The sequence below is a fragment of the Phacochoerus africanus genome, chromosome 13, assembly GCF_016906955.1.
Source record: "Phacochoerus africanus isolate WHEZ1 chromosome 13, ROS_Pafr_v1, whole genome shotgun sequence".
NCBI lineage: Eukaryota > Metazoa > Chordata > Mammalia > Artiodactyla > Suidae > Phacochoerus > Phacochoerus africanus.
Window position 1 is genome coordinate 3,246,214 of NC_062556.1, and position 25,398 is coordinate 3,271,611.

A 25,398-nucleotide genomic window follows, 5' to 3' on the forward strand; every position below is an offset into this window, starting at 1 on the left:
TTGAAACACTTGGCCTTAAAATTCTGAATGGCCTGTTTTATTTTATTTGATTTTAGTCTTTTTTAGGGCCGCACCTGTGGCACATGGAGGTTCCCAGGTTAGGGGTTGAATCAGAGCTGTTGCCGCCGGCCTACACCACAGCGTGGGATCTAAGCCACGTCTGTGACCTACACCACAGCTCACAGCAATGCCAGATCCTTAACCCACTGGGCAAGGCCAGGGATCAAACCCACAACCTCATGGTTCCTAGTCAGATTTGTTAACCACTGAGCCACGACGGGAACTCCCCAGAGGTACATTTTTTAAACTCAGTTTTACTTATTTTTTAAGGAAATTTGTGAAGGAACAAAAACAGGTGCAAGAAGAAATTAGTAGAATGTCTTCAAAAGCGATGCTCAAGGTACAAGAAGATATTAAAGCCCTGAAGCAGCTCTTGTCGTTGGCTGCCAGTGGGCTGCAGAGAAACACCCTCAGCATCGACAAGCTGAAAATAGAGACCGCTCAGGTAAGCTCGCCGAAGGCCTTTCTGAAAAACCTTGTGGCCGCACCCATGGCATGTGGAAGTTCCTGGCCGGTGGCAGCGCTGCATCCCCTAACCCACTGCTCTGGGCCAGGGCAGTCCCAAGCTGCTGCACTTGGATGCTTAACCCCTTGTGCCACATTGGGAACTCCTGTCTCACCTGTCATTTTATTGTAGGATTTTTTTTTTTCCAGTTTGTTTTTTTCAAATAGAAATAGCTGTTTTAACTGCATGAGTCCTACAGAAAACCATAGTTTCTTAGTAGATCAGTAGAGCCCATTCTCAGTTTATTATGAAGTTTGTTGAAAGTGCAGTTTGTCTTCCCTGGAAAGAGCTTTCAGCAGCCTGCAGAGCGGCTTCATCCACAGTAGGCCCGTACAGCACGAAGCCCGTAGAGTGGCCTTGGTGAAGTTTCAGTCCTGTGCGAGAGTTGGTATTTTTAGCCCAATTTTTAACTGGCTTTTTTCTCTTTTAAAATCTCTGTTATATTAGGAGTTAAAAAATGCTGAAATAGCTTTAAGGACTCAGAAAACACCACCTGGACTCCAACATGAAAATACAGCTCCTGCTGAGTAAGTCATTGGATTTTTTTTTTTTTAAACAAATATTTCTTGCTTTAAAAAGGCAGAATAGTAAAAACAACATACAGGCTAGAAGTGTTTAGTTTACTTTGTAGCAAGCCCGCTCACTTTATGTGGATATTTAAATTTAATTTTCATAATAATTCTAAGAAGGTATATAATCCCCCTTTTATTGAAGGATCAGATCTGAGCTTTTAACCTTTGTTATGCAGTAGCATTTTGTATTACTTAGAGGGTGTATTCCACTTGATTAATTTTTCTTTCTTTTTTCTTTTTCTTTTTTTTTTTGCTTTTTTAGGGCCACACCTGTGACATACGGAGGTTTCCAGGCTAGGGGTCGAATCGGACCTGCAGCTGCCAGCCTACATCACAGCCATAGCAGTGCAGGATCCTTAACCCACTGAGCAAGGCCAGGGATCGAACCTGCTTCCTTATGGATGCTAGTCAGTTTTGTTTCTGCTGAGCCACAACAGAACTCTCATTTGATTAAGTTTTGCAGATAGTAGAAATTTATGTTTTTGCCCATAAGGAATTTCAATTTAAAAATAATTTTATGGTAGCCCCTTCCTTACCCAGGGCTAAATATAGTTTAACCGTTTATTTTGCTTCTGTAACTTTTATTTGCTGGGATAATAAATCTTCAGAAAGAAAAATGACAGTGTGTAGGTAAGTAAAACGGAAAAATCCATCTGTACCCAGCTTGTATACCCAGCCCCGTGATACATATCCTGTCTGTGTTTTTGTATCTGTTCCTGTTGCTCAGGACCGTGGCTGAGGCTGTCACATGCTCGCCACACCACTGTCCCTGATTGTCCGCAACGCCTGCCTAACAGGGCCCGTGGCCGGGAGAGGTGACGTTCTGGGCTTGTGCCCGGAGGGGTGTTTGACTCCTGGGCCCTGAAAAAAAACTTAAAAGATTTTTTCAGATTTACAGGCAAGTTTCAAGGTTAAAGCAGTTCTGCCTCCCACATCCACATGCCCTGCCCGCTAACATTTCCCTCTGCTTGTTTTGTTCTCTGGATAAACACGCTTCCCCTGAACAGGTGGCGGTTTGCAGACATCATGCCCTCCGTGCTCATGCAGTGTAGGTTTTTGCTCTGTCTCCTTTTCCTTCTTTTTTGGCTGCCTTGCGCCGTGTGGAGAGGCCGGGCCAGGGATCAGATCCCGGCAGCCATAGTTTCGACCTACGTCGCAGCTGCAACAGCGCCAGATTCTCAGCCTTACCGTGCGGGGCCAGGGGTCAAACGTGCATCCCAGCACTGCAGAGGTGCAGCCGATCCCCTTGTGCCGCAGTGGGAGCTCCTAGAGTGTATTTCTTACACGTAGGGAAATGCCAGTGGCACTCGTGTTACCCTCCCTGATGGTGGATGAGGGTCTTTGCTGGACCCGCTCCCACTGTCTTACTGTTCATGCTGCCACCACAGCTCATCTTGGGATGGGTCGAGGTGTTTGGTTTTTCCCTTGCTGAAATCTTGCCCAGTTCCCTCTTGCTTACAGGGCGATGTTCCGACTGCATGGTCTGCTTTCTGTCTTTGTAGCATGTCTCTGGTTACAGTTCTCAGAATAGTCATCGTAATTACATGTGCTTTTGGAGGCTGTAGTCTTTTCAGGTTCTGGGTATAAGAACTGTAAGTACTAGGCTGTAAAATCTCACTGACAAGAACACTTTTGAAACTTTCTCTTTTGAAATTTAGGTGTACGGGGAAGTTGGGGCAGGGCTAGTACAAAGGATTTCCTTCTCTTCCTTTCCTGCTTCCTCTCCTGTGAGCACAACGGGTAGTCGCCCAGTGTCATTCTCAGGAAGGTGAATGCGCATCGGCGCTGTGTTAACCAAACTGCCGAGCTCAGGAAATTTTACTGACTTTTCCACGCGCATATTCTACCTGTCCTGGCATCCTTTTCACGCTGTGTTTTGTTACTTTCCCGTAATCTCTTCCAGTCTGTAGCATTGATTCAGTCTTTCCTTTTCTTTGATGACCTTGATCCTTTTGAAGAGTATTAAATTATTTTGTAGATTATCCCTTAATTGGGATTTTAATGATTGGAATAAGGGTATGCACCTGTTTTTGATGTCTCGGTAACGTGCACATTGGGATTTTGTTTCAGTAACATCTCTGCCACTTAAAGATACGTTATGTTATCAGACTGATTCAAAGGCCCTGTTGAACTGGGGACCTGAATCAGTTTTTATGTGTTGGTGTTTTGAATCCAAAGGAGACAGAGTTTTGGACTGTGATGTGCTTTGTAATGTTTCTGCGTAGCTACTTCCGAGTCTTGGTGCAGCAGTTTGAAGTGCAGCTCCAGCAGTACAGGCAGCAGATTGAGGAACTGGAGAACCACCTCGCCAGCCAGGCCAGCAGCTCACATATCACCCCGCAAGGTAACACGCTTTCCCGGCCAGTTGCTTTTCTTTCCTTTTTCGGCTGCCCTGGAGCATATGGAGTTCCCGGGCCAGGGATCAGATCCCAGCAGCAGTTGCGACCTAAGCCCCAGCTATGACAGTGCCGGATCCCTAACCCCCTGCCCTGGGCTGGGGATCGAACCTGTGTCCTGGCGCTCCCGAGCAAGACACCACCCATCCCGTTGTGCCACAGCGGGAAGCCCTTTCCTGGTACATTTTTTAATAGCCTTGTGTTTTCAGTAAGAGCGCTTAAGCTGTTGTTGCATGGCAGATACTCTAGATTATTCCTAGTAGTCGCCTTCAGGCGCCGTCGGGAAATTTCCGTAGACGTCCTGGAGGAGGTCTTCACCCTGTGAGTCAGAGGCACTTTCTCGTGAGGTGTCCCCGTGTACGTCCCGCACCCTCCTTGCTCCTCCCTCAGCCTCCCAGCCTCCCCTCAGTCCGCCCTGCTGTCTTCTCGCTCCGTGGAAGGATCAGTGCGGTTTTTGCATCCTACACACTGTTGTGCCAAGAATTGGACCCGAGTAATAGCAAAATACCATTGGTTGTGTTGTATTCGTGTTTGTGTGATAATGTATTTTCTTTTATAGATTTGTCAATGGCTATGCAGAAAATTTATCAAACCTTTGTAGCTTTAGCTGCACAGCTTCAGTCTGTTCATGAAAACGTGAAGGTAAGATTTCATTGCCTGTTCCCCTACCTGGACATCATACCCGAGTGAGGCGTTTGTTCATTTGCAGGACAGAAGTGTTCATGCTTATGGCAGAAGTAGCTAAAATGGCATGTGAGTTAAAAAGGCTGAAGCTAAAATCATATATAATCATGCCAAGACACACCCGCAGATCAGACCTCTTTTGTTTAAGAAAATCCTCTGTAATCTGTTATTTTGACTTTTCATCTCTTCCTTTCTTTTTTGCTTTTAGGGCCGCACCTGTGGCACATGGAGGTTCCCAGGCTAGGAGTTGAATCGGAGCTACAGCTGCCGGCCGCAGCAATGCAGGATCCGGATCTGAGCCACATCTGCGACCTACACCACAGCTCATGGCAACGCCAGATCCTTAACCCACTGAGCGAGGCCAGGGGTCAAACCCACAACCTTGTGGTTCCTAGTCGCATTCGTTTCCACTGCCCCACATCGACTCCCTCTTAATTGAACTTTTCAGCAATATGTGGTGAACAGCTTGGCACGGTCACCCCCGTGCTGCTTCAACGTCCTTGTTAGAGGCTGTGCAGGGTTTCGCTGTGGGGCTTAACTGCGCGATGGGTGTTTAACCTGTCGTCTTTTGTTGGACATTTCGGTTGCTTCCATCTCTTTACCACTACACATAGTACTACAGACAATAAACGTTCTTAGTAGCAATATCATTTCTCACTGCTTTAATTTTATGTGTGTTTTAAATGTTTATTGGCCCCTGCATTAAAAAACTTGCTTATAGCATTTGTCCCTTCTAAATACAGAGAGCTGTTCGTATTTATTATGTAATTAAACAAAAAATTGTCACTGAATATTTTGAACCTGGTACAACATTTTTGTTTTGTTGTTTTGTTTTGGTTTTCTTTGTTTGTTTGTTTTTTTTTTTTTTTTGGTCTTTTGAGGGCTGCACCTGTGGCACATGGAGATTCCCAGGCTAGGGGTTTGAATCGGAGCTGTAGCTGCTGGCCTATACCACAGCTGCAGTAACTCGGGATCTGAGCCGCATCTTCAACCTGCACCACAGCTCACGGCAACACCAGCTCCCTAACCCACTGAGCAAGGCCAGGGATCGAACCTGAGTCCTCATGGATGCTAGTTGGGTTCGTTAACTATCGAGCCAATGACAGGAACTCCAGTGTGTTAATTTTTAATATTGGGGTGAGATGTTAAATATGAGTACGTTTTGTCCCACCAAGCAAATAGAATTTAAGTCTTTCTTGGAGTTTATATGTGGTTACAGAAAACCTTTAAAATTCAAAGCATCCAAGGAGTTCCCGTTGTGGCACAGTGTTAATGAATCCGACTAGGAACCATGAGGTTGTGGGTTTGATCCCTGGCCTTGCTCAGTGGGTTAAGGATCCAGCGTTGCCGTGAGCTATGTATGGTGTAGGTTGTAGATGTGGCTTGGATCCTATGTTGCTGTGGCTGTGGTGTAGGCCGGCGGCTACAGCTCCAATTTAGCCCCTAGCCTGGGAACCTCCACATGCCACATGTGCAGTCCTAAAAAAAAAAAAACACTAAACCAAATCTTTAAAATAATTTAGTATTAAAAGAGGAATTTGTATTAAATTCTCTTGAAACTTTGTCTATAATAAGTATTAGTTTAGTTTTTGAAAGTGCCAAGGGCGATTCTCTGTTGGCACTTTGAGGTCTGTGTTGTGCAGATGTTTCTCCCCCTCAGTTTTTATTGTGGAAATTTCCCAACACACCCAAAAGTGGGGCGCTGTTAGAACGCATGTCCACGCGCCCGCCCCAGCCAGTGTCAGGGTCCTCTTGAGGTTGTTTTATCAGTTTGCCACACAGACGTGCTCCACCCCCCCCCCCCGGGGAATATTTTTTTAATTTTCTGGTTTGGAAACTGCCTTTTCCAGTGACATAGCCATGAAATAATGAGGCAGATTCACACAAAACAGCCCCAGATTGTGTTGGATGGACTTCATGTGGCGTTTTGATCTACTTGGGTTTTTTTTGTGGTTTTTTTGGTCTTTTTTTTTTTAAGGGCCGCACCCTCAGCCTATGGAGGTTCCTAGGCTAGGGGTCTCATCAGAGCTGTAGCCGCCAGCCTACACCACAGCCACAGCAACTCGGGATCCGAGCTGTGTCTGAGACCTACACCACAGCTCACGGCAACGCCGGATCCTTAACCCACTGAGCGAGGCCAGGGACCGAACCCGCAACCTCATGGTTCCTAGTCGGATTTGTTTCCACTGCGCCACACGGAAACTCCCTTAGCTAACTTGTTTTAAAGAGGGCTTCACGAAGCCAGAACATTTAAGGCAGTTGATTGTCAAAACATAGGACTAGAACAGGAAGGAAAGCACTCAAGGCGTGATGGAACTCTTGGGTTCATCCCTTCCCACTCCACGCACACGCAGTCTCAGCGCTTGGCGTCGCAGCTTAGAGGACGTGGATGATACTGGCAGTGTTTTTGATCCGTCTTTGCTGTCTCATTTCACGGGTATGTTCATTCCCAGAATACCAAAGTTAGCACAAGAGTTGATTAACCTTTTCTTCATGCCTGTAGGTGCTCAAGGAACAGTACCTTGGCTACAGGAAGATGTTCTTGGGAGACGCTGTGGATGTGTTTGAAGCCAGGAGGGCAGAAGCCAAGAAGTGGCAGAGTGCGCCCAGAGTCACCACTGGACCCACCCCTTTCAGCAACATGCCAAACGCAGCAGCCGTTGCCATGGCTGCAACACTTACCCAGCAGCAACAGCCTGCTACAGGTCTGGATGCATTCAAGTTATAGCTTCTTACTGTTAAAATGCAGGGCATTTGTGTGCAGTTTTATAAGTCTTCCTTTCGTGTTAGCACTGAAGAAGTTTCTATGACTAGCTGTCCCAATACAGTCTAAAAATTGTGATGGACACACTTACAAAACACATACCCTACGATCCCACAGGGGAGTCTTAGCAATAATGATCCATCCATGAGATACTGAACATTGTGAATCGACGTAATGTTATTTGCTGCATTGCTAGCATTGCCCTTGAGAACACGGCGTTTCACTACTGAATTACAGCTAACAACAACGGACTCTGAAACTGTGATTGTGTCAGATGTTTCAAAGTCAGAGATGCTCCAGCCCAAGGTGCTGGCTGCACAGGCACTGCAGAGCCCCCCACCCCCCCACCCCCTGCCGCCCCCGGCAGGGTGCGGCGTATCTTCCCTGGCTGAAGGTGTGTCGAAGGTAGTGCGCTTCTTTGCATGATGAGCAGAGCCCGCGCAGGCCTTCTCACCCAGACTCGGAAGAAGGTGCGGCTCAGAGCTGTTGGCGTCCTTCAGGATGCACAGCACTGGCCGAGCAGGAAGGCGTGCTTGGCGCTGCTCCGGGTGAGTGTGCGTCCGGAAGCGTGACCTGCAGGCTGAGCCCCTGAGTGTAGCCTCCCTGGTGAGAGACGGGAGAGCAGGGCAGTTTAGTCCTCGGTGTAACGTCTGTTCCGGAGAGCCACGTCCTGGTCTGGTTCTGCAGTGTTTAGCCTGGTCCTTCGTCCTTCAGAGGTTGTTACCTCGCTTGGACTTTCCTAGTCCTTATTTTGTTGGGCTCGAAGTGTGACAGAAAGGGGTAGTCTTAGTGGATATTGATTCTTTTCTTGACTCTTTGGTAGATTTCTGAGTAGCACTTACTAGTTACATTGTGGCGTGTGTCTTTCTGAAACTCCCATCTAGTCCAGCGGTAGATCACAGGACAAAAAACCGAAAACCATCCATCTCAAGGTGGCGTTCAGGCTGCCTCTGCTAGGGAAGCTTTTGAACTTGGGCAGTGTGAGAAATTGCTCTTCGCGTTTGGAGATGACAGAATTGACGGACCGTCAGTCCACGGCTGATGATGGGTTTGTCCACTTCCTTTGCGTTCCCTGGCTGGAACCGTGGGCGCCGAAGCACGCGTGGCAGTCCTTGCACGGGCAGGAGCGCAGGGCCCCTTCTCAAGTTCCAGAGGGAAGAGTCAGTCGGGGGTCAGCCGTTCTTAGGATTGCGAACCATGAACCAGCCGGTCAGGCCAACTCTGGTACCAGCTTACTTCTCAGAGCACGTGGTAATCTTCCAATGGATCAGATGAGTAGGATTTGGCTAAGTGTTCTTCCAACAAGGGAATTCATTCTCATCAGTAAGACTTGGGAAGAGTCAGTTATCTGAAACGTTCTGCTGTGCGTTGTGTTCTGTGGTCTGCGTGGTGTACCCCGAAAAGACAGCAGGCCCACCTGTCTGCCAACAGCTGTGTCCGTGTCTTAGGAGGAGCGTGCCTGTGCAGGCCGTCTGGAGGTGTATAGGTTTGCACCGTCCACTCTGGGCTTGTGGGCAGGTGAAGGTGGGTGTTCAGCCTGCAGACGCGCGTGCCTCCCGTGTGCCAGGCCCCGGGGTGTAAAGGTGGACAGCGGAGACGTGCAGCTTGCTGTCTGGGGGGCGTCGGGAGCCGGGAGAGCATCTCCTTAATTGCGGGTAAGCATCTGGAAGAGCGCTTTGCTCACGACCGTCAAGGCGTGGTGAACGTTTGCCCTGCTTTGGAGAAACTGCCTGCCTGGGACATGCCCTGTAGTCCTGAGGCTCACGGGAGAGCTTTCTAACTAGGGGGCAGGATTTGCAGCTTAGTCATCAAAACAGTCTTACAGCGTTTTTCATTTTGAGTTGTGTGGGTTTCTAGAACTCGGAAGCTAAATAGTGATCATTCTGTATTCTTGTTTCCTCTTGTTTGCCGAAAGCTCTCCCAGGCGTCCTAGCCCTTTCCCTTGTGCCGTCCTGGGCCGGGTGTTAGCTGTTGTGGTCAGGCCAGCATTATGCGAGGTTTGGGAGTGCGTGGAGGTCGGTCCGGCCCTCGGGGAAATGCCTGTCTCTGTTGCATCTCGCTTTGTTCCCAGTGACTTACTCTCTATGTCCTGTAACTTGATGAAATCTTTTTAAGTGTGAGTAACACATTTTAAAGACCATCTATGTGAAGCTGGGTGGAGCTCGTGTGCTGTTGGCCGGTGCAGGGTTTGCGTTGTCAGGGTTTTGCTTCTCTTTGCATATGGATGCTTGACTTGATTAGTGTAAAAAAGCGTATAACCTCTTGGGCTGCTCCCTTCCGAAGATGCTTTCTTGTCGTCTTTCTTGGAGGTGGAAGTATGGACTTAAGTGACTTCTTGATCCTTCTTCAGTGTCTTGTAATGAAAAAAAAAAAAAAAAAATATATATATATATATATATATATAAAGTAGAGCTTAGGTGTGTGTGATTTATGGTCACTGCTTCTGAAGGCCGAGGAGAGTTGATGGGGGACCGTGTGCGCAGGGAGCGAGCATCAGTCGGTGGGTGCGTCACCCGGCGGCAGATCCCGAGCACACCTGCCCCCAGCGCTTCCGAGGCCTCTTGGAGCGCTTAGGACATTGACATGAGGCTTTTCAGCGTGACCTTTCCTTAGGATGGATTGTTTTAAGCTAATGTACTGGGGTTAAGTTTTGCTGGTGTTTTGACACTTTTAAAAGTTCTTGATGTTTACATAAAAAGACTTTTTTCCTGTGACTTAGCTGCTGTTTTTAAGGAGAGCTGAGACATTTGTTAGGAATTCCTACTTTCTGGCTTTTGGAGGAAGCAGGTTTGGACATTTAAGGTGTAGTGTTAAATAGGAAACTCAAGTAGGTATTTCATTTTGTGGTTTTGTGATTTTGTTGTATTTAATAACCAAAGGAGCATTCCCCATTAAATCAGTAAGAGGAAGAGTTTTCAAATTGGGGAAAAGACACTTTTTGTTTGTTTGTTTGTTTTTAAGAAAAATTATTTTAAAAATAATGACTTAGGAGTAACCATGCTCATACATTAGGTATTTTGAGTGATCACTGAGAATTATAAGAAAAATTTAGCACTTTAGTCCTTTTCCTGTGAATGCAGTTTTACTTTTGAGAAAGTAGAATTTATTCTGGAAAAAGTGAATTGCAGTGCTAACCTTGGTTTCGCTGTGTGTGAATATACGATGCAGTAACTCTTGTAAAATGTTACTCTACACGAAGGTTTCCTCTGGGCCAAAATCACGGGGACACATTGCTACTTCATTGGCGGCACTGAGAGCCTCTCACTGAATGACCAATGACTGACTCCTCCGAGTCTGAAACCGATTTCTCGCATTGTTTACGTAACCTCTGCCTGAAGGATGAAGATTCTGCTTTCTAAGAGTGAAACTAATTGACCTGGTGGCCAGAGTGTAATATATGCTGAGACTTTGGCATGGGAGAGATTTATCATGAGTTTTTACGATGACAAAAATGTTATACATTTGCCTACTAGTTTTATAAAGATGTTGCCTTCAGAATTTGTGTGAGGGTCCAGAACTCAAGCGTGTCGTGTACCTGTTGTGCAGTGAAAGGCTTGTCACTGTGAGAGGTCTCGGTCACCGACGGCCCGAGTCTTGAGGATGCCAGGGCTGCTCCTAGAAGCAGACCGGCCTGCGGCGCCGCGCGCGCGTGACCTGGGGGCCGTGGTGTGCGTGGTTCTCTAGGGTCTTCCGCCAGCAGTGCCTCCTCCGTAACACGTGACACTTAGAGACTGGGTGTGTGTTTGCTACGTATTGTTTTTGTTAGAAATAAGAAGGTAATAGGCTTCATTTCTCTTTGCTATGGTAACATTTTACAAAAGAGCTGCTGGGCAGGTGTTTCATTCTGAAATTGAACTCAAACTGGATGTAAAAACTTAAATCCTTTCTTAATTTATTTTTTAATAGTAGGGTTAAGAACTCTGGCTGCTGTCAGTTCGTCTTTATTCTCTGGGTAGATGCTTTGAAAAGTCCAGTTTCTGTCCCCGCGTAGCGGAATCCAGGTCCTCAGTTTCGCTTTCCTTCTACTGCTTTATAATTTCACACTACCTTTTGAATATACAAACCTCATTCTTCACTGAACAACTTGAAGGCGTTGATTTCTTTGAGAAGTTTAACTATCTGTCTGTATATGACCTGGGCAGTTCCCTCAACGTTGAGATGCACTGATCACTGTGCTTGACAAAGACAAGGCTGAAGATTGTACTATGAAATTTATCAAATAATTTTCATAAATTATTTATCAAACGAGAGATTTTTAGATTTTTGTATTCCACTTAGTTTTTAAAAGAAGTAGTTAAAAAGAGAGGTTAGTAAGTTTGATGCGAATCTTGCCAAACAAACTCAGCCAAAATCTTTAAAGTAGCAAGTGGGCAAAGGATGGCTAATCGTTCCGCATCTGAGTACATTTTCCCGACTGTTGGAAAGGGACTTGGGACTGGAAATCTTGAATGTATGGGACGTGTGAAGGGGCACAGCGGTGCCTTTGTCAATGTTGCTCGTGGGTCTTACTCCGTCAGGGCCGGACGAGTGGCGTCGCGCGGCTGAGCAGTAGAACTCAGTTCCCACCTTCTGTGAACGCGTTGGAATTGTCATGTTACTGTGTAATGGATTTGCTTCAAATGAACAATAAATTTAATAAAATAAAACATTGTCTTGTTTTTTTATCTATTTATTGCACATATCATTTACATCTCCTGTAAGCAATCACGCCTCGTTTTTGGTCCGTAACTCTCAGGAAGTAACGTGATGGTTTTGCCTGTTAGTGTCGGTCTCTCTTGATCCATCGAGACTCGGCTCTACCAGTAAAGAGCTTCTTTTAAGAAGGAAAAAAAAAAGGCAAAACCTTTACCAATGACACCAGCTAATTTTACCAGAGAACAAGTGGGGAGATCTAAAATCCTTCTAGAGGTACCCCTGAAAGAACTGTCATTTACAGTACATTAAAGATTTCAGATGATTTCATAGGTAAACTAACATTCATCTTTCAGTATGGTAAGCCTCTCGTAATTGTCTAGTGTGAAGAAGGTAATTTCTTAAAAATCTATTGTTGCGTAGGTCAGACCATTGGGACAGGTAAAGTAGGCTGGGGAGGAGACATCCTGAAAGCTAGTGGTTAGCAAATGGACTTTGTTGAAAGTAGTTACTGTTCATTTTAAAAATAATTTCATGAAGAAACTTTAATCTCGAAAGAGTAAGGCAAATTTGTTCTTTTTCCCCCCCATTTTTTTTTCATACCAGGGCCACAGCCACCTCTGGGAGTTAGTTTTGGAGCGCCATTCGGCTCAGGTATTGGCACTGGCCTGCAGTCACGTGGCCTAGGTTCTTCAAACCTTGGAGGTACACTTTCACTTTTCTCTGTTGATTGGGCTCTGATACATTTGAATTGCTACCAGCCTGTCAAAACTTCTAGGAGGATCTGCTCTTCTGGAAGTCAAGGTTCTGCCTGGACAGAAAGGACTCTCCAGGCATCCTCCGTGCATTCTAGTAGTAGATGTAGAACTGGAAAAACCCTACTGTCTCCGGTGAACAGTCGATACGAAAAGGTAGTAAAATTAAATGGTCGGGTGTTCACATTTTCAAAGCAGTGGTGCTTGACTGTGAACTCGAAAGCGACTTCGTTTTATTAAATGAACCTAAAAAAAAATTAGTCGGAGTCGAAACTGCTTCTGGACAGTCATCCTCCTAATCCTCCTCTTTTCCTGAAAGCGAACACATCAAGGGGGGAAATAATTGCATTAGAAACGAAACGGCACGGCTTCTGCTCGTTGCTAAGCACTTGGGGCCTGGTCTCCGTAAGCGGTGAGGTTGATTTCGATAGTTTCGTGCATTAAATTAGGAAAAAGGTAAGTCTTCTGCCGAAACGTCAGGCTAAATACAGATGGATTCCCGATTCTCTGGGTTGGATAATTGAGGGTTGATTGTGTTTTGACAGGTGCCTTGTCACGAAGTGAATAGGATTCCTCTGTTTCTGTTAAAATATGTCATCGCCATAAGGGGAAAGCCTGCACGCTATTACGGTTACTTAATTTATTAGACTCTGTTGGGAATCCCTGGGATTGAGGCAGCCAGCATCATTCCGATGGTCTATAACCCACTTTGTTGCCCTATTTCGTAGAGCTGCAGGCAGTAATACCGTGACCTCAATATTTGAGATAAGCTCTTGCCAAGTAGCCTAAGAAAAATTTGAACTTCATTTTTAGAGCCCTTGAAACAAGTCTCAGGTCCTTAAGAGAACCTCCTCTTGAAATTTACGTGATGAAAACATTTTCTTGATTGAAATTGTGCCTGTAGTATTGTTAAGAGGTCAAACACCACGGCCCCCTCGATGTCTCACGGTTGCACCCCGGGCGCTCTAGCAGGAGGCCACTCTCGGGTGAGGGGAATTAAAGTGATTGGCTAGTGTGTGGTCCTGCAGCTTTCCCGCGGGTGGACCTCTGAAGGGAACATGTTTTTGTAAATGTAAAGCAGAGGAAACTCACCTTGTGGCAGTTTGTGACCAAATTGTGCATGCCGTGCTTTTTTATGAATTTAGTCTTTTTTGCCCCCAAATGAACTAGCCCTAAGTAGATGTGTCTGTGTCCGTTTTGACTAAACTACTGCCTTGGTCACCAAAATTTCTAGTCTCCTTGGGAGAGAAAGGGCCTTGTTCTTTCCCGATGACCCACGGGTCATAAATGCAGTCTAAGTAGATAGAAACAGTTTCTTCCAGGGTGGATTTGGTTCTTCCAGGAGCCTCCGTGCGCAGGAGTACAGGGCAGGCTTCGTTAGTAAGGCCACGGTGTTGAGCCCTCGTCGTTAGACCTTCGGTGGTGGTGGGGCTTCACCGACAGTACCTTTCTCCTGTGTTTTACCTGCGTTGTGTGTTTCTCTGTGCCCCACTAGGATTTGGAACTAGCTCTGGTTTTGGATGCAGCACCACAGGGGCGTCCACATTTGGATTCGGAACAACCAATAAACCCTCAGGAAGTCTTAGCGCAGGTTTGTGTGTTTTGGCCTGAATTTCAGGCCCATTTAAGGTGCGAATGATTTCATTTAAACGGGTGTATGTAAGGGTTGTTATTTCCATCATCCACGAAGAACCCGGTTCAGGTCCCACCCCCTGGACGAAGCACACCCGCCTTGCTGCTGAGTCCTAGCTTTCTCTCCTGCGAGCTGCAGGTCAGGCGTGTCCCACGTGTCTCCCAGCTCACCACGGCGGATGCAACGCACGGTCATATCCTTTTTAAACGAGCGGTTATTTTGAACACAGAGTGGTTTTATGAAATGAGCCCACTGTGAACGTTTTAACCCAGTTTTTGTCATTACTCAGGAGAGTAACTTCTCTTCTAAAGAGAGGTGGTTTCGTTGTAAGCTCGTCTGATGTGAAGACTCCCAGGCTTACAAACGATTAACTGGGTTCTTCGTTCATTTTTTGCAGTAGGCGTAGTCTCTAGACAGTTCTAGTTAGAAATGCGCCAATTCCATCTCCTCGTGCACTCTTCCCTCTGTTTGTACATAAATAATGGCTTGTGTTAAGGTGCGATGCTTAAGGAGAGATAGCATGCCCATCATAGCGACAGTGGAATTCCAGTTAAATTTCATTGAGGAATTTGAAAGAAATTCCCTTTCATATTACGTACTGTTTAAAATCAGTACTTCCTGCAGCGGAAGGTGATAGAAATCCGCAGCATCCGGATTGGACTGTGTTCACACTAGTCGGCTCGGCGATATTTGAGCCTAATCATGCGGGGGGGGGGGGGGGGGGGGCTTATAAAACCAGAACGGTAGGTACCCTCTCCCATGCATCCCCTGTCCTAAAAGCTGGGGGTTGAGGCCTCCTGGGGGGACTTGGGATTCCAGAGGTGGGTTCAGCATTGGTGAGGGTCTCCTCTCCACGTTGCTAGACTGTTTCTGGGGGGCAGAGGAGAAGGCACCTTGGTCTGTCTCATGCGCACGACGGTGGCTGCAGCTTGAGCTCGTCTGTCGACCTCAGCCGTTTGCGTAAGGCTTTCTCCCTGGCCTGGGTCACTAAACTTCTGTCTGACACGGTGCCATTTAGTCGCCAGCGGAATTAATTTCCTGTAAAATTCCATGTTGCCAATGAAGGGCCCTAAGATGATTGGCTGTTTTTGTGGGGTATACGTTCTTTCAGCTAGAAATGTGCCTCTCTCATCCCCGCTCGTTACATTTGTTTTTGTGATTTAACTTCTCATGTGACTATTTTCTTCCCCAAACATAAGGCTTTGGCAGCTCCAGTACATCTGGGTTTAACTTCAGCAATCCTGGCATCACGGCGTCGGCTGGTTTGACATTTGGGGTGTCCAATCCTGCCTCTGCAGGCTTTGGGACGGGAGGACAGCTCCTTCAGTTGAAGAAACCCCCAGCTGGAAACAAAAGAGGAAAGAGATAAACGTGGGTTGACGTGGTGCGAGGATCTGTAGCAGCGTTCCTTCTCTGAGTCTATTTTTCTAAAGTTGATGCAGTCATTAATTTGCATCCCAGGAGATTTATAAAATTTTGATATTTTTCCTTACTTCTGGAATTTGAACTTTGTTCTTGTTGGCCGTGCTAAACAACTTTTTTTCTTGTGAATTTGAAACCTAGTTGTGAATTTTTTCGTTACTTTGATTCTCAGTGTAAGAATGTTGTGATACACCGCTGATGGGAAAAAACGACTACTGTTTAAGCGTGTGGGAGCGCAGTGTTTGGGCTGACGAGGTTTACATTATGTGAATTATGCACACTTGTTGCTTACAGAGACGGTTCGAACTCCAGGGCCTGCCCTAGAATCAGTTTGTTCCCTGATAAAGGCCTTTTGACCTGCACTGCAGGGCATCTTGTGAGTATGTATGTAAACTATATACAGGATCACACCCAGCTGTGTGTGTGCGTAGGAATACATATTTACAGACCTACAGCTCTCGCCTCAGACTGTCCCCCTTTTTCTAAGGGTATTCTGTCTCTCACCTTTTGTGCTTCAGACCCTCAGTGCTGGTAGAATGAGGAGCTTAGAGGTGCCAGGTCATTGTAGCTGTTTGCTTAAAGAGTTAGTGAAATGGTTGCCAGTGTAAATATTTGACCAGCTCAACTTCACTGCCCCCAGTCTTTCCCGTGTTTGTTTCCACTCGAACCTTCAGCAGCTCCTGCAAACGAGGGGGGCTGCTGTAAGACCCCTCAGACAGCTTTCAGCAACCCCATTCCCCCACCTGCCCTCATCTTGTCCATAGGAGCCGTGTTTTCATAGCCGAGATGAACCCTCAAGCGCAGGTTTGAGCTCCAGGCTGGTGTGCTGGGGGCAAAGAGCTATTTATTAAGCCAAATCGATTCTATGCAGGTGAAGGATATGCACTGTTAGGTGAGTGGCAACTTCTCGCTGTTCCAACACAGAGTTCTTTCTTATAGGGCTATTGCTACTGACACCAGAGGGGGGGGGCTTATCAGCCTCTTTCCTTTATGTCTTAAGTAAGTGCTTAATTTGGAATAGAGAAACAATATATTTTAAGAAAAGACAATATTCTTGGTAGTAACAGTAAACGATCCCCTGTCTTAGCAGTGAAGAGAGAGCTCCAGGTAAGAACACGTAGACATGTCAGGTGGCCTCTGTGATGCTCGTACGAGTAGTGGCCCAGAGAGCAGGTGAAAAGGTGAGCGCGCCCTTGGGAGAACTGCCTTAGCCATGACTTCGGACGGAAACCGTCAGGTCGACCTATGTATCTTTCAAGTATAGTCTTCAGGTGGCATGTGAAGATGGAATGTCATTGAAAATAATTTAATTTTTTTATATCGAAGGTTTTGTACATAATGTGCATCAAGTGAATATTTTCAGAATCATTTTCACCAAGGCACCTTTTTTTCTAAAATAGGTATTACATATATATATATATATATATATATATCTACACACACACACACACACATATATTTTTAGCATAATGTTAGTTGGGTTTGATTATAGAAGTGTTGTCCAGTCTGTTTTATTTATCTGCACATAGCGATGATTGGCTTTTGGAACTGAAATGTTTGCACCTCGATGCATTAAAATGAGGAAAATGCTTTGTTTCCGAGCACTCGAGTTGTTTTTACTTTTGTGCACCTCTCTGATACTGCAGTTTCCCAGACCCAGGTTTTGGGGAAGGGTAGGAAAACATGGGGTTTTGTGTTTTGCATTCCTGTCAGAATTAAGTACACAGTCACAACAAGCTTTTTTTAAAAAGGACATTGCATTGTGCTGCAAAAACCTGGGTATTTACATTTCTTGCTTTTTTCTTTATGTATTCCACATTTTCCTGTGTTGACCTCTGGGACTTTGTAACGGATGACCTGTGACAGAGTTTGAACGTGTTGTCCCCGTGTCCATTTGTCTCCGCCTTGTCCAGAGCCTGTCACTGGTGAACAATAAAGTCGACTGTGTCGGTTGCTTCGAATCTCTGTAGGTGTCAGTAGTTGTTAATACGTCCTTTTCTTCCTGGTCCTCTCTTATCCTCTGGTTGGTTTTTAGTGGTTTGTTTTCACTGCTTTACACATTTTTTTTTTCTTTTGAAAGGCTGTACATAGCATAGCGAGGTCTTGGTCCCGTGCTCTTTGGTCTCCCCAAGGTGATGAAAACGCTGGCACCAGGGCCTTTGAGGGGAACCGGAAGGGACCTTGCTCCGCTGGCCTGGGCCGCGCCCGTCCTCCCGGGCCCGCTGCTCCCGGGCCCGCTCCTCCCGGGCGGCGCGCGGTGTAGCCGTTCTGGCCCTGTACAAACAGGCCCTTGTTGACACGTGCGCAGGGGTCGCCTTTCTCTCGCGCGTCGCCTCACATCCCATGTTTGTTCTCCCAGCTCCCTGCCGCCTGGCTTCCCCGCGGTGTGCGCAGGCCGTGGTCCGGGCCTGGCGGGTGCGCGCGGGTGTCGTGCCCCGGCGTCTCCGGGGGCCCCCGGGCCGCGCGCTTTCCGGTGCTGACCCCTCACGCTCGCAGGGCCGCACGGGTGGGGGGCCCCGCTGCGCCCCCTCCTCCCCACGGCACCTGCACACCGCGCGCCGCAGCGGGTTCCCTGAACTCGGCCCTCGTGCCTACGTTTGACGTCTCTCTGGGATGGATTCCGCAGTAGGAGTTGCGGAAAAGGCATACACATTGTATGTTTCAATATCAAACTGCTTCCAAAAATGCTGTGTGAACAGACATTCCTGCTGTCTGTGTGACACCCCACTTCCTGGCTTCCTGTCTGCAGCCCAGGGATTCTCAGCCCTTGTAACTCTTCTCCTGAGGTGGCCGGCCGTTTGCATGTGTGTGGGTGGGTCCTGTGTCCATCCTTACACCAGGTCCTCGAGGAGATGGGAGCCGCATCTGCCACCTACATACACCACAGCTCCCGGCAGTGCCGGACCCTTAACCCTCTGAGTGAGACCAGGGATCAAACCCACATCCTCATGGGTCCTAGTCGGTTCATTACTGCTGAGCCACGATGGGAACTCCGTTTTTTTTTTGTTGTTGTTGTTGTTTTTTAAGGAGTTCTTTCTTGATTTTTTTGTAGATAAGGTATGCTGCTAATTTTCTTAGGAGATGGGTTGGGCTCCTGGAAGCACCTGGGTTCAGACCCCTGCCCTGAACCTGTGTGATCTAGAGCAAGTTTGTCTCTTTTTTTTTTCTTTTGTCTTTTTAGGGCTGCACCTGCAGCATATGGAAGTTCCCAGGCTAGGGGTCGAATCAGAGCTGCCCTTGCCGACCTGCACCACAGACACAGCAACACAGGATCCAAGCCACGACTCCTGCGTACACCGCAGCTCACGGATCCTTAACCCTGTGTGTGAGGCCAGGTATTGAACCTGCATCCTCCTGGATACGAGTTGGGTTTGTTACTGCTGAGCCACAAGGGGAACTCCTTGAGCAGGTTTCTTTTCTAGACGCTCCTGCTCTGAGAAGCGAGGAGCATCAGGGCGAGTGGCAGGAAGAAGGATACAGGCTCTGTTGAGGCGCCCAGTGTGTAGCCCCTGACCCGGTGGAGGCGGCCAGCCTTCCCTCGCTGGTAGCCAGCGCTCCTTGGTGGCGGCTGCTTTGTCGCGCTTCCAAACAGGGAAGCTGCCCTGCTTGCTTCTGTTCTGTTCTGTTTCTGTGTGGGTAGCTGTTCCAGGCCCCTTACTCTTTACAATGTACCTGCTGTTATCAAGGTTGATTTTCCTCGTGAAGGACCCTATTGGGATTTTGATGAGGTTCGTAAAAATAAAACATATTGTGACCTGGGGAGAATTGACAGCTTCCTCTGTACAGCATGGTATGTGCATCTTGAGGTCTTTGGTTTCAGCAGGGTCTTGACAGCGAGGGTCAGGTCCCTGGGGGTTTTCCCCGCAGTGCCCGGGTGGGTGTTATTTCCCAGGGGCTCCTCCTCTAGTTCTGGGAGGTCGTTTACGTCACCACAAATGCAGATTGCCTGTGCTTTTGTGATGTGGACTAAGCTCAAACTCACCTGCTGCTGATCTCAGTAGTGCTTCTGGCAGCAAGGGCATTTGAGTAGAGTCTTTAGAAATTTTGAAAGGGGATATTTTCGTGTGAGACACATTTGGGTTTGACTGCTCCTCACAAGGGCGCAGCATCCCCTTGTTCTGCTGGCGAGGTAGCCCGGCGGCACTGCCCCTTCCAAGCACACACCACCGGGCTTTCTCGGGACCACGAGCCTGGGCTCGGAGGCCTGGGCCGCTGTGGGAGGTCTGGGTCGGGTGGAATCTCAGTCTCAGACGCACAGTGGGATCTTGTTTGTTCGAGTGTGGAGTCTCTTCTGGGCAGCACACTCAGAACTTCCTCCGCTTCATCTGGTTGCATCTCAGCAGTTCCCCGGAAGGCAGACGTTGAAGGAACCGAGGCTCACGTTCAGCCCTTTACTCAAGGGCTGGGTTTTCTGTGCTGCAGAAGTGGCGCACGGGTTTTCACGCCCAACCTCTGAGAGGCCCGGAGGGAATGAGACGGCACAGTTCCTGCGGGAAATCACACGCATGGCACCACCCAGGTCCCATCGAGGTGAGGGCTGAGGGCTCGGACTTGGCCGAGGAGGATAGTGGTTTCTGGAAGCTCAGGCTGAGTGCCGCTAAAGCCTTTGCCGCCTTGCCGACATCACCCTCGATGGCCCGAGAAAGCCACGGAACCAGGCAGGGAGCTACAGGCGCCCAGAGACAGCAGCGAGGGCCGGGCTGGATTCCTGGAGGATTGGTCCTGGCCCGGAGGCTGTTTGCCGTTTCCCACTGGTTTTTGAATCGATGCACATATTTTTCCTCCACCTAATTGTTCCATTAGTCAAATCAAAAAAGCCTCCAGGAGTACGCTTCATGGCTCAGCAGTTAACAAACCCAACTGCCATCCATGAGGACGCAGGTTCGATCCCTGGCCTTGCTCAGTGGGTTAAGGATCCAGCATTGCTGTGAGCTGTGGTGTAGCCCAGCAGCCATAGCTTCGATTCAACCCCTAGCTTAGGAACCTCCATATGCCACGAGTGTGGCCCTAAAAAGCAAAAAAAAAAAAAAAAAAAACCAAAAAAAAAAAAGCCCCCAGACTCACAGAGGTTGCCGTGCTGAGGGGTGGGCTGCCCTTTGGACTCGCAGAGAATTTATTGTTCTTGTCCTCGTTCCCCTTTGCACCCCCTGGTACCAAGTCGCTTAGTGTTTTCTGGGAGCAAGCAGCTGGGGGGCGCTTAGAAGATGCAAGTACGGGCAGGAGGTGGTCCGCCAATGCTGAGGAGGGGCTGGCACCTGCTCTTAAGAGCTTCCCCGGCTTCACTCATTTTCTTCGCTCCTGTGAGGTGGATACTTTACTTCTTTTTACAAATGAGGAAACAGGCACAGAAGTTAAGTCACGTTTAATGGTCACTCAGCTAGGAAGTGGATGGAGCAGAATTCACACCTAGGCAGCTTTTTCAGAATCCAAGCCTTTAACTTATATATGCAAATTAGTATAATGTAGGGAGGGCTTTTTTTTTGCTTTTTAGGGCTGCACCCTCAGCATATGGAGGTTTCCAGGCTAGGGGCCTACACCACAGCCGCAGCAACGAGGGATCCGAGCCGCTTCTACAACCTGCACCACAGCTCACAGCCACGCCGGATCCCCAACCCACTGACCAGGGCCAGGGATTGAACCCACTTTCTCTCGGACACTAGTCGGACTCGTTTCCACTGCACCACAGTAGGCGCTCCAGGGCAGGCTTTCTCAAGTGGTGAGATAAAGATACAAAGAACATTCTCGAGAGGACAGAGGAGAGGTTCTTCTGGCTTAGGGGACCCACGACTTTATTGCAACAGAAGGTGGCTTTGGGCAATGAGTGTGCATGTGATTTATTTGTATGAAGTATTTATAATTTGTATGAAGTATTTACATTTGTTTAATTCAAAATAGTCATAAATCTGAACAATATAAAGGGATAAAATTAAAAGCAACGGATAACCTCACTGTCCAGAGGACGTTCTAAGTTTCTTTTCATCTTAAGTCTTGTTTTTCTTCATTCCGTCTAACGGCTGCATAGCATATGTCTATATATTTTTTTTAAGTCTTTTTTTTTTTTATAGGGCCACAGGTGTGGCATATGAAAGCTCCCAGGCTGGGGGTCGAATAGGAGCCTCAGGTGCTGGGCTGCACCACAGCCACAGCAGCTCGAGATCCGAGCCACATCTGTGACCTATGCCACAGCTCCCAGCAACGAGCCTTAACCCACTGAGCAAGGCCAGGGATCGAACCTACGTCCTCATGGATGCTAGTCAGATTCGTTTCCACTGAGCCGTGATGGGACCTCCTGTTCTTAGATATTCTTAATATTTAAATTATTTTTCTTATATATGGCAAATGTTCCACAGTTAATCTTTTTTTTTTTTTTTTGGCAACTCCTGCAGCACACAGAAGTTCCTAGGCCAGGAATCAAACCCACATGCCACAGCAGTAAGAACGGTGGGTCCTTAACCCCCTAGCCCACCAGGGAACTCCTCCACAGTGAATCTTTTCACCTGCACTTATGGCTACTTGTTTTGGTTGTGTAGAAATTTTAATTTTCTTATGTTGCCAAAATGTATGAGAATTTCAAACATGATCTCTGGGAATGAGTGAGACCTCAGCGGGAGGTGAAGAGAGAGGAAGACCTTTAAGTTCTGCAAAGTCTCCTGTGTGAGCACATCCGGAACACTCCATGTGTGTCGTTATGAAGATGTCTTTACAAGGCTGAGCTGATTTTTTTTTTTTTTTTTCATTTCTTAAAATTTTTTTTCTCGGGAGTTCCCTTTTTGGCTCAGTGGTTAATAGACCTGACTGGGATCCATGAGGTTGCATGTTCAATCTCTGGCCTTGCTCAGTGGATTAACGATCCCGAGTTGCCGTGGTGTGGTGTAGGCTGGCAGCTGTAGCTCTGAATTTTTTTTTTTTTTTTCTTTATAGGGCCGCACTTGCGGCATGTGGAGGTTCCCAGGCTAGGGATCTAATCAGAGCTGTAGCCGCCAGCCTACCCCAGAGCCACAGCAACACGGGATCCGAGCCGCGTCTGCGACCTACACCACAGCTCACGGCAACGCCGGATCCTTAACCCACTGAGCAAGGCCAGGGATCGAACCCGCAACCTCATCGTTCCTAGTCAGATTCGTTAACCACTGAGCCACGACGGGAACTCCAGCTGGCAGCTGTAGCTCTGATTAGACCCCTAGCCCAGTAGCTTCCACGTGCTGTGGGTGAGGCCCTAAAAAGCAAAAAAAACAAAAAAACATTTTTTTTTTCTCCTACACATGCATGAGGATTTGATCCAAGGATATACCTCAATTCTTTTTTTTTTCCTTCCTTTTTACGGCCATACCCACAGCATTTGGAAGTTCCCAGACTAGGGTGAATTGGAGCCGGCGTTGCTGTGTCTGTGGTTTGTGGCACTGCCACATCCTTAACCCACTGAGTGAGGCCAGGGATCCTCACAGAGACCGTGTCAGGTTCGTGACCCCCTGAGCCACAATGGGAGCTTCTAGATCAATTGTAACAGATTCCTACCTGGTGTTCCTGCCTTGGCCGACTCTCCGGTCCATCCTCAGAATTCCTCGCTGCCTCCTGGAAATGCAGATAGGGCTCTGGAAAGACATCCTCTGGCCCTGCTTCTTCCACCCTTTGGGTCCCCTCACACACCAAGGCCCTTCCCCCACACTGCTTGCCTTGGGCACCTGCTGCGTCTTTGGTCTGGAGGGGATGTTGGCCTCCAGGGCCGTCTTCCTTCCTCGCCCCTCCTCGTGCTCCTGCCTCCTGCAGCCCTGCCAGTTACACCACCTGGTCACTCTGCTTAGACTTTGGTCCTCAGGCTGCCCATGTTAATGCCTTTGTTCCCTGATGGCCTGTGTGTCTCCCACTTGCGACTGAGGAATCCCAGAACAGGAGTCTCGTTTTGGTTGGTTCTTGTAGCATCAGTACTTACCATCTCGTGGGACTCCGTGAATACCTCTGAATCAAGTAACTCATGCGATGGGAAAAGGGTTCTTTCCCTTGGGGACCCACTGCTGGCCTTTCTCTGTCTCGGTTCAAACCATGCCCCTTGGTAGAATCTCCGCTCCCCTAAGCAGGTGTACGACCTTGGCCAAGTTGAACATCTCTGTGCCTCTTTAGTAAAACAGAGGGAGGGAGTCCACGCTGCAGGTGGATGGTGCTGATGCAAGGGAGTTTGCGTGTGCCAGAGGCTTAAATACGTAAGCTGAGCGCATGATAGGCATTAGCCACCCTCGTCATAATACACTATTTTTCTTTTTCTCTCAGGCAACAAATCACACCTTTTAACTGGATTTCGAAAACCCACTGTTACAGAAACCACTGAAATAGGAAGAAAAATCCAATTCTGAGCAGGCATCGAATCAGCACCTCCCTGCTTGGCAAGGAACTTCTGATGATCATTTTGTGCCTCTCATTCTTTACCAACAGAACTGTGGGTCCTAGAGTGAGTTTGGTCAAGGGTTTTAGGATTCAGGAAAGAAAACCTGCCCCTGATGTTTAAAGACAACCTAACGGATCATGTCGCAGATGCTGAGAGCACTGAAAGCAGTTGCATATGGTCTAAGCCAGTGTATGGAAGGGATTGTGGGAAACTCACAGATGGAGCAGGAAAGTTAATGCAAAATACAGGTGGCAAGTAGATGAATTAAATGTTTGCTAACTTTATGCAACTCGATTCTTTTTTAAAAAAGAGCTTTGTTGAGATATAATTCACATACCCTACACTGAATGAAGGGTACATTTCAATGGTTTTGAGAGTGTTCACGGAGCTGCACACTATCACCATCTAGTTCTAGAACATTCTTGCCACCCCCAGAAAGAAATCCCAGACACATTAGCTGTCACCTCGCATCCCCTGTCACCACCACCCCGAGCCTGGGGAACCGTTAACCTGCTCTGTGTTTCCACACATTTGTCTATTCGGGTCCTTTCATGTCAAGGTGCTGGCTGCTTTCACTTGGTGTTGTGTTCTCAAGGGTCATCCACGTTTAGGATGTATCAGTGCTCTGTTCCTTTTGATTGCTGAGTAATATTCCATGGTGTGGATAGAATCTATTTATCCATTCATCTGTTCACGGGCCTTTGTGTGTGTTTGCACTCTGGCTGTCATGAATCATGCTGCCGTGGCCATTCATGCACAGGTTTTGGTGTGGACGCCTGCTTCCAATCCTCTCGAGTATGCACCTGGGAGAATTGTTGGGTCACATGGTGACTATATTTAATATTTGTAGCAACGGCCAGACTTTTCCAAAGTAGCTGCCCCAGTGTACATCTCACCAGCAAATAGATGAAGATTCTCATTTCTTCATATCCTGTTCTTATCTGTCTCTTTCTCCCTCTCTCTTTTTTGTTTTTGTTTTGGCTGTGGCATGCAGAAGTTCCCAGGCCAGGGATCAAACTGAGCCACAGTGGTGACAACGCTGAGTCCCTAACTGCTAGGCCACCAGGGAACTACAAATTATTGTGACTTTTTGGTTGGGTTGTTTTTTGGGGGGATTTGGGCTATTATTTCCTTTTTTTTTTTTTTTTGCTTTTTTGGGCTGCACCCGCAGCATACGGAAATTCCCAGGCTAGGGGTCAAATCAGAGCTATAGCTGCTGGCCTACACCACAGCCCCAGCAATGCCAGATCCAAGCTGCATCAGCAACCTACACCACAGCTCACGGCAACGCCAGATCCTTAACGCACTGAGCGAGGCCAGGGGTCGAACTTGCATCCTCATGGATCCTAGTTGGGTTCGTTAGCCTCTGAGCCACCAAGGGAACCACTGTCTCTTTTTTCGTTATAGCCACCCTAGCGGGTGTGAACTGGTTTTTATTTGCATTTCCCTAATGACTAATCGTGTTGAGCCTCTTTGCACATGCGTGTCGACCATCTGTGTGTCACACAATCCACTCCTATGTCCATTCTGTTAACGAGTATTTGTTGAGCAACTGCCATGTGCCGGACACCTTCCTAAGTGCTGGAATAGGTAAG

General features: G+C 47.6%; 1 protein-coding gene across 2 annotated transcripts in view; it reads left to right on the forward strand.

Annotated features, from left to right (window-relative positions):
* The window catches only part of NUP58 (nucleoporin 58), a 34,561-nt gene extending 17,177 nt beyond the window's left edge, over positions 1-17,384 (forward strand). For both annotated transcript variants that reach the window (XM_047755626.1, XM_047755627.1), the window contains 8 exons: positions 331-505; positions 1,013-1,092; positions 3,363-3,481; positions 4,093-4,175; positions 6,721-6,922; positions 12,220-12,318; positions 13,864-13,959; positions 15,201-17,384. In XM_047755626.1, coding sequence (XP_047611582.1) covers positions 331-505; positions 1,013-1,092; positions 3,363-3,481; positions 4,093-4,175; positions 6,721-6,922; positions 12,220-12,318; positions 13,864-13,959; positions 15,201-15,370 — 1,024 coding nt within the window. In that variant the 3' untranslated portion in view covers positions 15,371-17,384. The remainder of the gene's footprint in view (positions 1-330; positions 506-1,012; positions 1,093-3,362; positions 3,482-4,092; positions 4,176-6,720; positions 6,923-12,219; positions 12,319-13,863; positions 13,960-15,200) is intronic.
* Positions 17,385-25,398: the final 8,014 nt, after the last annotated feature.